The 12853-nt window shown below is 47.4% G+C and overlaps 1 protein-coding gene across 4 annotated transcripts in view; it reads left to right on the top strand.

Moving 5' to 3' along the window:
- The window catches only part of sipa1l1 (signal-induced proliferation-associated 1 like 1), a 295071-nt gene that overhangs the window by 263994 nt on the left and 18224 nt on the right, over positions 1 to 12853 (top strand). For 3 of the 4 annotated variants that reach the window (XR_006770346.1, XM_045721112.1, XM_014205915.2), the window contains 2 exons: positions 10762 to 10859; positions 11145 to 11635. Coding sequence is in view for 3 of the 4 variants with exons in the window: in XM_045721112.1 (XP_045577068.1) it covers positions 10762 to 10859; positions 11145 to 11635 (589 nt within the window). In the remaining variant the exon portion in view is untranslated. The remainder of the gene's footprint in view (positions 1 to 10761; positions 10860 to 11144; positions 11636 to 12853) is intronic. The other variant, XM_045721113.1, reaches the window with a different exon arrangement.

Raw genomic sequence — 12853 nt, forward strand, 5'->3', positions numbered from 1 at the left:
CCAACTGAGCTACAGGGAAGGCTGTAAACACACACACACACACACACACACCTACTCCTAAACACACACACACACACACACCTACTCCAAACACACACACACACACACACCTACTCCTAAACACACACACACACACCTACTCCTAAACACACACACACACCCTACTCCTAAACACACACACACACTCCTACTCCTAAACACACACACACACACCCTACTCCTAAACACACGCACACACACCTACTCCTAAACACACGCACACACACCTACTCCTAAACACACACGCACACACACCTACTCCTAAACACACACACACACACACCTACTCCTAAACACACACACACACACACCTACTCCTAAACACACACACACACCTACTCCTAAACACACACACACACACACACACACACACACACACACACACACACACACACCTACTCCTAAACACACACACACACACCCTACTCCTAAACACACACACACACACCTACTCCTAAACACACACACACACCTACTCCTAAACACACACACACACACCTACTCCTAAACACACACACACACACCTACTCCTAAACACACCTACTCCTAAACACACACGCACACCTACTCTGTTAAATGCATCCATCCATCAGTCTGGTTGTTTGCGGTGTTGAAACTTTACCTCTGTCGCATTTGGTATTTATCTGCTGGTACATTACGTTTAAAGTGAAGCTTCAGGCCTGAACTGAATAACACAGAGAGGCTAGCACACCACACACACACACACACACACACACACACACACACACACACACACACACACACACAGAGACACACACACACAGAGAGAGAGAGACCCTCCTCTCTGTCACATATTATAGAAAGAATGTTTGTGCATGTGTGTTTGTGTGCGTATCTGCAGCTGTGGGTGACAGTAGTGCTTTCCCATGGCTCTTCCTGTATGAAACGGCTGTTGGCTTTGACAGCACTGACAGTCTTGCACTTCCTCCATACTCCTCTTCCTCCTATCATAACACACACACATATACACACACACACACACACACACACACACACACACACACGCATATATATATATATATACACTGCTCAAAAAAATAAAGGGAACACTTAAACAACACATCCTAGATCTGAATGAAAGAAATAATCTTATTAAATACTTTTTTCTTTACATAGTTGAATGTGCTGACAACAAAATCACACAAAAATAATCAATGGAAATCCAATTTATCAACCCATGGAGGTCTGGATTTGGAGTCACACTCAAAATGAAAGTGGAAAACCACACTACAGGCTGATCCAACTTTGATGTAATGTCCTTAAAACAAGTCAACATGAGGCTCAGTAGTGTGTGTGGCCTTCACGTGCCTGTATGACCTCCCTACAACGCCTGGGCATGCTCCTGATGAGGTGGCGGATGGTCTCCTGAGGGATCTCTTCCCAGACCTGGACTAAAGCATCCGCCAACTCCTGGACAGTCTGTGGTGCAACGTGGCGTTGGTGGATGGAGCGAGACATGATGTCCCAGATGTGCTCAATTGGATTCAGGTCTGGGGAACAGGCGGGCCAGTCCATAGCATCAATGCCTTCCTCTTGCAGGAACTGCTGACACACTCCAGCCACATGAGGTCTAGCATTGTCTTGCATTAGGAGGAACCCAGGGCCAACCGCACCAGCATATGGTCTCACAAGGGGTCTGAGGATCTCATCTCGGTACCTAATGGCAGTCAGGCTTCCTCTGGCGAGCACATGGAGGGCTGTGCGGCCCCCCAAAGAAATGCCACCCCACACCATGACTGACCCACCGCCAAACCGGTCATGCTGGAGGATGTTGCAGGCAGCAGAACGTTCTCCACGGCGTATCCAGACTCTGTCATGTCTGTCACGTGCTCAGTGTGAACCTGCTTTCATCTGTGAAGAGCACAGGGCGCCAGTGGCGAATTTACCAAACTTGGTGTTCTCTGGCAAATGCCAAACGTCCTGCACGGTGTTGGGCTGTAAGCACAACCTGTGGACGTTGGGCCCTCATACCACCCTCATGGAGTCTGTTTCTGACCGTTTGAGCAGACACATGCACATTTGTGGCCTGCTGGAGGTCATTTTGCAGGGCTCTGGCAGTGCTCCTCCTGCTCCTCCTTGCACAAAGGCGGAGGTAGCGGTCGTGCTGCTGGGTTGTTGCCCTCCTACGGCCTCCTCCATGTCTCCTGATGTACTGGCCTGTGTCCTGGTAGCGCCTCCATGCTCTGGACACTACACTGACAGACACAGCAAACCTTGCCACAGCTCGCATTGATGTGCCATCCTGGATGAGCTGCACTACCTGAGCCACTTGTGTGGGTTGTAGACTCCGTTTCATGCTACCACTAGAGTGAAAGCACCGCCAGCATTCAAAAGTGACCAAAACACCAGCCAGGAAGCATAGGAACTGAGAAGTGGTCTGTGGTCACCACCTGCTGAACCACTCCTTTATTGGGGGTGTCTTGCTTATTGCCTATAATTTCCACCTGTTGTCTATTCCATTTGCACAACAGCATGTGACATTTCTTGTCAATCAGTGTTGCTTCCTAAGTGGAGAGTTTTATTTCACAGAAGTGTGATTGACTTGGAGTTACATTGTGTTGTTTAAGTGTTCCCTTTATTTTTTTGAGCAGTATATATATTCACTTCTAAGAGCCACAGGTACTGTTAAAACCCCATTTTCAATGTCTCTTCAGCAATGTCAAATCAGATTACCTTGTCTACACAATGCCATACAGATCTACACTACATGACCAAAAGTATGTGGACACCTGCTCGTCTAACATCTCATTCCAGAATCATGGGCATTAATATGGAGTTGGTCCCCCCTTTGCTGCTATAACAGCCTCCACTCTTCTGGGAAGGTTTTCCATTAGATGTTGGAACATTGGTACAGAGACTTGCTTCCATTCAGCTACAAGAGCATTAGTGAGGTCAGGCACAGATGTTGGATGATTAGGCCTGGCTTGCAGTCGGTGATCCAATTCATCCCAAAGGTGTTCGATGGGGTTGAGGTCAGGGCTCTGTGCAGGCTAGTCAAGTTCTTCCAAACTGATCTCGACGAACCATTTCTGTATGGGGGCATTGTCATGTTGAAACAGGAAAGGGCCTTCCCCAAACTGTTGCCACAAAGTTGGAAGCACAGAATCGTCTAGAATGTCATTGTAGGCTGTAGTGTAAACATTTCCCTTCACTGGAACTAAGGGGCCCGAACTATGAAAAACAGCCCCAGACCATTATTCCTCCTCCACCAAACTTTACAGTTGGCACTATGCATTGGGGTAGGTAGCGTTCTCTTGGCATCCGACAAACCCAGATTTGTCCGTCGGACTGCCAGATGGTGAAACGTGATTCATCACTCCAGAGAACGTGTTTCCACTGCTCCAAAGTCCAATGGCGGTGAGCTTTACACCACTCCAGCCGACGCTTGGCATTGTGCATGGTGATCTTAGGCTTGTGTGAGGCTGCTCGGCCATGGAAACCCATTTCATGAAGCTCCTGACAAACAGTTATTGTGCTGACGTTGCTTCCAGAGGCAGTTTGGAACTCAGTAGTGATTGTTGCAACCGAGTACAGGTCCCGTTCTATGAGCTTGTGTGGCCTACCACTTTTCCGCTGAGCCGTTGTTGCTCCTCGACGTTTCCACTTCACAATAACAGCACTTACAGTTGACCGGGACAGCTCTAGCAGGGCAGAAATTTGACGAATTGACTTGTTGGAAAGGTGGCATCCTATGATGATGCTGCGTTGAAAGTCACTGAGCTCTTCAGTCAGGTCATTCTACTGCCAATGTTTGTCTATGGAGATTGCATGGCTGTGGGCTCATCAGCAACGGATGTGGCTGAAATAGCCGAATCCACTAATTTGAAGGGGTGTATAACCAGTATAACCCGGTCCACTATAACCCAGTCCACTATAACCCAGCCCAGTCCAGTATAACCCGGTCCAGTATAACCCAGCCCAGTCCAGTATAACCCGGTCCAGTATAACCCAGCCCAGTCCAGTATAACCCGGTCCAGTATAACCCAGCCCAGTCCAGTATAACCCGGTCCAGTATAACCCAGCCCAGTCCAGTATAACCCGGTCCAGTATAACCCAGCCCAGTCCAGTATAACCCGGTCCAGTATAACCCAGCCCAGTCCAGTATAACCCGGTCCAGTATAACCCAGCCCAGTCCAGTATAACCCAGTCCAGTATAACCCAGCCCAGTCCAGTATAACCCAGTCCAGTATAACCCAGCCCAGTCCAGTATAACCCAGTCCAGTATAACCCAGCCCAGTCCAGTATAACCCAGCCCAGTCCAGTATAACCCAGTCCAGTATAACCCAGCCCAGTCCAGTATAACCCAGTCCAGTATAACCCAGCCCAGTCCAGTATAACCCAGTCCAGTATAACCCAGCCCAGTCCAGTATAACCCAGTCCAGTATAACCCAGCCCAGTCCAGTATAACCCAGCCCAGTATAACCCAGCCCAGTCCAGTATAACCCAGCCCAGTATAACCCAGCCCAGTCCAGTATAACCCAGTCCAGTATAACCCAGCCCAGTCCAGTATAACCCAGTCCAGTATAACCCAGCCCAGTCCAGTATAACCCAGTCCAGTATAACCCAACCCAGTCCAGTATAACCCAACCCAGCCCAGTCCAGTATAACCCACCCCAACCCAGTATAACCCAACCCAGTCCAGTATAACCCAGCCCAGTCCAGTATAACCCAACCCAGTCCAGTATAACCCAGCCCAGTCCAGTATAACCCACCCCAACCCAGTATAACCCAACCCAGTCCAGTATAACCCAGCCCAGTCCAGTATAATAACCCAGTCCAGTATAACCCACCCCAACCCAGTATAACCCAACCCAGCCCAGTCCAGTATAACCCAGTCCAGTATAAAGCCACAGGGATCCTGTAAATCAGTTTTATATGTAATTCTGAAGATTACAGCCCAGTGCTGGCCAGTCCAGTTCAGCCAAGCATCACTCAATCTCTCTCATCCTCTTCTCTGACCTCTTGACCCCTCAATCTCTCACATCCTCTTCTCTGACCTCTTGACCCCTCAATCTCTTCTGGTGACGTGTCCCCTCCTCTCCTCCATCCTGAAATAACATCAGTCATGGTCACACCATACACACACGGAGACACACACAGACACACACAGACATGGACACACACAGAGACACCGGGAGACACACAGACACGGAGACACACACACGGAGACACGGATACACACACACACACACACAGACACACGGAGACACAGACACACACACAGACACACACACTCGTTAGAGAGAAGGCAGACTGCACAGAAGACAACTGCTGAGGGGTGAAATATGGTTGAAATCATTCTCTGTTTACCATGGGCTGCTGTTACGACACTTCTACTGTTCATCATCATCATCTCTCTACAGTCCCTCTCTGTTTACCATGGGCTGCTGTTACGACACTTCTACTGTTCATCATCATCATCTCTCTACAGTCCCTCTCTGTTTACCATGGGCTGCTGTTACGACACTTCTACTGTTCATCATCATCTCTCTACAGTCACTCTCTGTTTAACATGGGCTGCTGTTATAACACTTCTACTGTTCATCATCATCTCTCTACAGTCCCTCTCTGTTTACCATGGGCTGCTGTTACGACACTTCTACTGTTCATCATCATCATCTCTACAGTCCCTCTCTGTTTACCATGGGCTGCTGTTACGACACTTCTACTGTTCATCATCATCATCTCTCTACAGTCCCTCTCTGTTTACCATGGGCTGCTGTTATAACACTTCTACTGTTCATCATCATCATCTCTCTACAGTCCCTCTCTGTTTACCATGGGCTGCTGTTATAACACTTCTACTGTTCATCATCATCATCTCTCTACAGTCCCTCTCTGTTTAACATGGGCTGCTGTTACGACACTTCTACTGTTCATCATCATCTCTCTACAGTCCCTCTCTGTTTACCATGGGCTGCTGTTACAACACTTCTACTGTTCATCATCATCATCTCTACAGTCCCTCTCTGTTTACCATGGGCTGCTGTTACGACACTTCTACTGTTCATCATCATCATCTCTCTACAGTCCCTCTCTGTTTAACATGGGCTGCTGTTACAACACTTCTACTGTTCATCATCATCATCTCTCTACAGTCCCTCTCTGTTTACCATGGGCTGCTGTTACAACACTTCTACTGTTCATCATCATCATCTCTCTACAGTCCCTCTCTGTTTACCATGGGCTGCTGTTACGACACTTCTACTGTTCATCATCATCATCTCTCTACAGTCCCTCTCTGTTTACCATGGGCTGCTGTTATAACACTTCTACTGTTCATCATCATCATCTCTCTACAGTCCCTCTCTGTTTACCATGGGCTGCTGTTACGACACTTCTACTGTTCATCATCATCTCTCTACAGTCCCTCTCTGTTTAACATGGGCTGCTGTTACAACACTTCTACTGTTCATCATCATCATCTCTCTACAGTCCCTCTCTGTTTACCATGGGCTGCTGTTACGACACTTCTACTGTTCATCATCATCATCTCTCTACAGTCCCTCTCTGTTTACCATGGGCTGCTGTTACAACACTTCTACTGTTCATCATCATCATCTCTTACAGTCCCTCTCTGTTTACCATGGGCTGCTGTTACGACACTTCTACTGTTCATCATCATCATCTCTCTACAGTCCCTCTCTGTTTACCATGGGCTGCTGTTACAACACTTCTACTGTTCATCATCATCATCTCTCTACAGTCCCTCTCTGTTTACCATGGGCTGCTGTTACAACACTTCTACTGTTCATCATCATCATCTCTCTACAGTCCCTCTCTGTTTACCATGGGCTGCTGTTACAACACTTCTACTGTTCATCATCATCATCTCTCTACAGTCCCTCTCTGTTTACCATGGGCTGCTGTTATAACACTTCTACTGTTCATCATCATCATCTCTCTACAGTCCCTCTCTGTTTAACATGGGCTGCTGTTACAACACTTCTACTGTTCATCATCATCATCTCTCTACAGTCCCTCTCTGTTTAACATGGGCTGCTGTTATAACACTTCTACTGTTCATCATCATCTCTCTACAGTCCCTCTCTGTTTAACATGGGCTGCTGTTACAACACTTCTACTGTTCATCATCATCATCTCTCTACAGTCCCTCTCTGTTTACCATGGGCTGCTGTTATAACACTTCTACTGTTCATCATCATCATCTCTCTACAGTCCCTCTCTGTTTACCATGGGCTGCTGTTACAACACTTCTACTGTTCATCATCATCATCTCTCTACAGTCCCTCTCTGTTTACCATGGGCTGCTGTTACAACACTTCTACTGTTCATCATCATCTCTCTACAGTCCCTCTCTGTTTGCCATGGGCTGCTGTTACAACACTTCTACTGTTCATCATCATCATCTCTCTACAGTCCCTCTCTGTTTACCATGGGCTGCTGTTACAACACTTCTACTGTTCATCATCATCATCTCTCTACAGTCCCTCTCTGTTTAACATGGGCTGCTGTTATAACACTTCTACTGTTCATCATCATCTCTCTACAGTCCCTCTCTGTTTACCATGGGCTGCTGTTACAACACTTCTACTGTTCATCATCATCATCTCTCTACAGTCCCTCTCAGTTTACCATGGGCTGCTGTTACAACACTTCTACTGTTCATCATCATCATCTCTCTACAGTCCCTCTCTGTTTACCATGGGCTGCTGTTATAACACTTCTACTGTTCATCATCATCATCTCTCTACAGTCCCTCTCTGTTTACCATGGGCTGCTGTTACAACACTTCTACTGTTCATCATCATCATCTCTCTACAGTCCCTCTCTGTTTACCATGGGCTGCTGTTACAACACTTCTACTGTTCATCATCATCATCATCTCTACAGTCCCTCTCTGTTTAACATGGGCTGCTGTTACGACACTTCTACTGTTCATCATCATCATCTCTCTACAGTCCCTCTCTGTTTACCATGGGCTGCTGTTACAACACTTCTACTGTTCATCATCATCATCTCTCTACAGTCCCTCTCTGTTTAACATGGGCTGCTGTTACAACACTTCTACTGTTCATCATCATCATCTCTCTACAGTCCCTCTCTGTTTACCATGGGCTGCTGTTACAACACTTCTACTGTTCATCATCATCATCTCTACAGTCCCTCTCTGTTTACCATGGGCTGCTGTTACAACACTTCTACTGTTCATCATCATCATCTCTACAGTCCCTCTCTGTTTACCATGGGCTGCTGTTACGACACTTCTACTGTTCATCATCATCATCTCTCTACAGTCCCTCTCTGTTTACCATGGGCTGCTGTTACAACACTTCTACTGTTCATTATCATCATCTCTCTACAGTCCCTCTCTGTTTACCATGGGCTGCTGTTACAACACTTCTACTGTTCATTATCATCATCTCTCTACAGTCCCTCTCTGTTTACCATGGGCTGCTGTTACGACACTTCTACTGTTCATCATCATCATCTCTCTACAGTCCCTCTCTGTTTACCATGGGCTGCTGTTACAACACTTCTACTGTTCATCATCATCTCTCTACAGTCCCTCTCTGTTTACCATGGGCTGCTGTTACAACACTTCTACTGTTCATCATCATCATCTCTCTACAGTCCCTCTCTGTTTACCATGGGCTGCTGTTACAAAACTTCTACTGTTCATCATCATCATCTCTCTACAGTCCCTCTCTGTTTACCATGGGCTGCTGTTACAACACTTCTACTGTTCATCATCATCATCTCTACAGTCCCTCTCTGTTTAACATGGGCTGCTGTTACAACACTTCTACTGTTCATCATCATCATCATCTCTACAGTCCCTCTCTGTTTAACATGGGCTGCTGTTACGACACTTCTACTGTTCATCATCATCATCTCTCTACAGTCCCTCTCTGTTTAACATGGGCTGCTGTTACAACACTTCTACTGTTCATCATCATCATCTCTCTACAGTCCCTCTCTGTTTACCATGGGCTGCTGTTACAACACTTCTACTGTTCATCATCATCTCTCTACAGTCCCTCTCTGTTTAACATGGGCTGCTGTTACAACACTTCTACTGTTCATCATCATCATCTCTCTACAGTCCCTCTCTGTTTACCATGGGCTGCTGTTACAACACTTCTACTGTTCATCATCATCATCTCTCTACAGTCCCTCTCTGTTTACCATGGGCTGCTGTTACAACACTTCTACTGTTCATCATCTCTCTACAGTCCCTCTCTGTTTACCATGGGCTGCTGTTACAACACTTCTACTGTTCATCATCATCATCTCTCTACAGTCCCTCTCTGTTTACCATGGGCTGCTGTTACAACACTTCTACTGTTCATCATCATCATCTCTCTACAGTCCCTCTCTGTTTACCATGGGCTGCTGTTACAACACTTCTACTGTTCATCATCATCATCTCTCTACAGTCCCTCTCTGTTTAACATGGGCTGCTGTTACAACACTTCTACTGTTCATCATCATCATCTCTCTACAGTCCCTCTCTGTTTACCATGGGCTGCTGTTACGACACTTCTACTGTTCATCATCATCATCTCTCTACAGTCCCTCTCTGTTTACCATGGGCTGCTGTTATAACACTTCTACTGTTCATCATCATCATCTCTCTACAGTCCCTCTCTGTTTAACATGGGCTGCTGTTACAACACTTCTACTGTTCATCATCATCATCATCTCTACAGTCCCTCTCTGTTTAACATGGGCTGCTGTTACAACACTTCTACTGTTCATCATCATCTCTCTACAGTCCCTCTCTGTTTAACATGGGCTGCTGTTATAACACTTCTACTGTTCATCATCTCTCTACAGTCCCTCTCTGTTTACCATGGGCTGCTGTTACGACACTTCTACTGTTCATCATCATCATCTCTACAGTCCCTCTCTGTTTACCATGGGCTGCTGTTACGACACTTCTACTGTTCATCATCATCTCTCTACAGTCCCTCTCTGTTTTCTCTGCTCTCTGCATTATCTCTCTACTGTCCCTCTCTGTTTTCTCTGCTCTTTGCATTATCTCTCTACAGTCCCTCTCTGTTTTCTCTGCTCTCTGCATTATCTCTCTACAGTCCCTCTGTTTTCTCTGCTCTCTGCATTATCTCTCTACAGTCCCTCTGTTTTCTCTGCTCTCTGCATTATCTCTCTACAGTCCCTCTCTGTTTTCTCTGCTCTCTGCATTATCTCTCTACAGTCCCTCTGTTTTCTCTGCTCTCTGCATTATCTCTCTACAGTCCCTCTGTTTTCTCTGCTCTCTGCATTATCTCTCTACAGTCCCTCTGTTTTCTCTGCTCTTTGCATTATCTCTCTACAGTCCCTCTCTGTTTTTTCTGCATTATCTCCCCTACTTTATCCCCTCTCTTTCTCTTGCACACACAAACCACCCCACATAGCCGTGTCGTCCCCTGGGTTCGTTGCTCACTAATTGCCGGTTCTGTCTATTGCTGTGTAGCTGTTGTGTAACACCTGGCCAATTACATTATATAGACGTGTTTATTTACACACACAGTTATATACACACACACACACACACACACACACACACACACACACACACACACACACACAACCGCAGACAACTGTAGACAACTGCAGACAACCACAGACAGGCACACACACTGTGCGTATGGCTGTGGAAGAATTGTAGCTAGTTTTTCAAGATGTATGGCTCTAAGGACCATGTACGGAAACCTGTGTGTGTGTGTGTGTTTTTAGATGGTCCTGTGTCTAAGTCTGGTCCTGGGTACTCCGGAGCTCCACGCATCCAGAGGCAGGAGCAGGTCATCCACCACTCCCCCAAGAAGAGCTCCCAGGTCAGGCTTCACTCTGCACAACACTCCCCTGTCCTCACCTCGACCAGGGTGGAGGACCATACATACACTACTTTACTTCTTAACCCACCCATTTAACCATTTGGGATGCATCTCAATAGTCCAAAATTACTTTCTGTTCTCATCTACTCTACTTCATCTGACCTGAAGACAGGTTCTCTTGTCCAGGTCTTTCAGACTATTCAGATGACTCCTTTATGTTGAATAAAACCCTCTGCTGTAGCTGACTCCTGTCTAACCCATCTCTCAACCCCCCCCCCCCACCAGCCTGAGGGTCCTTCCCCCTCCCAGCCTGAGGGTCCCTACTCCAGCAGTAACACCCTGTCCAGCACGGCCTCGAGCGGGGGCCACAGCGACAACGACAAGTGGTTCGACCTGGGGGGCCCCAGGGGACCAGGGGAGGCCCCTGCCTCTGAACCCAACGGCCTGGGAGGGGGGTACCTCCAAGGGGCCTCGGCCGACAGCGGGATAGACACCTCATCCTACGCAGGAGGGGGTGGGGGCCATTCACACCCCCACCAGGAGAGTTCTACTTCCCTCTTGGCTCCTGGGGGTAGAGAGGGGAGGGATAGAGCTCCATCCCCCTGGCATAGCCCCACTGAGGGGTGCAGGAGGGTCCTGGAGAGGTCCTCCCCGGCAGCAGAGAGCTCACAACCCCCAGGAGAGAGAGGAGAAGGGACGGCTAGGACTCCTCCTACACGCCTACTGGTTAGAGATGGCAGCTCGTACAGTCTGAGTGATGCAGGATCGCACTCCAGGTATGGATGGGTGGTTTGGACAAGGCATACACACAGCAGGCATACACACATCAGACTTACACACAGCAGACTTACACACAGCAGACATACACACAGCAGGCATACACACAGCAGACATACACACAGCAGGCATACACACAGCAGGCATACACACAGCAGGCATACACACAGCAGGCATACACACAGCAGGCATACACACAGCAGGCATACACACAGCAGGCATATACACAGCAAGCTTACACACAGCAGGCATATACACAGCAAGCTTACACACAGCAGGCATACACACAGCAGGCATACACACAGCAGGCATACACACAGCAGGCATACACACAGCAGGCATACACACAGCAGGCATACACACAGCAGGCATACACACAGCAGGCATACACACAGCAGGCATACACACAGCAGACTTTCACACAGCAGACTTTCACACAGCAGACTTTCACACAGCAGACTTTCACACAGCAGACTTTCACACAGCAGACTTTCACACAGCAGACTTTCACACAGCAGACTTTCACACAGCAGACTTTCACACAGCAGACTTACACACAGCAGGCATACACACATACACAACCTCCATGGAGTCATTTGACCATGACATTAGCTAGGTCCTTCACCTCTCTTTCTAGCGAAGCTTGAATAAAATTTATTTCTGTTAAGCAGTAGAGCTGAAATGGATGTACAGTATCGTCAGTCACAAAGGGAAACCCTGTCAACAGTATCGTCAGTCACAAAGGAAACCCTGTCAACAGTATCGTCAGTCACAAAGGGAACCCTGTCAACAGTATCGTCAGTCACAAAGGGAACCCTGTCAACAGTATCGTCAGTCACAAAGGAAACCCTGTCAACAGTATCGTCAGTCACAAAGGGAACCCTGTCAACAGTATCGTCAGTCACTAAGGGAACCCTGTCAACAGTATCGTCAGTCACAAAGGAAACCCTGTCAACAGTATCGTCAGTCACAAAGGAAACCCTGTCAACAGTATCGTCAGTCACAAAGGGAACCCTGTCAACAGTATCGTCAGTCACAAAGGGAACCCTGTCAACAGTATCGTCAGTCACAAAGGAAACCCTGTCAACAGTATCGTCAGTCACAAAGGGAACCCTGTCAACAGTATCGTCAGTCACAAAGGGAACCCTGTCAACAGTATCGTCAGTCACAAAGGAAACCCTGTCAACAGTATCGTCAGTCACAAAGGAAACCCTGTC

This window comes from Salmo salar, chromosome ssa06 (genome assembly GCF_905237065.1).
Source record: "Salmo salar chromosome ssa06, Ssal_v3.1, whole genome shotgun sequence".
In the NCBI taxonomy this organism is placed as follows: Eukaryota; Metazoa; Chordata; class Actinopteri; order Salmoniformes; family Salmonidae; genus Salmo; species Salmo salar.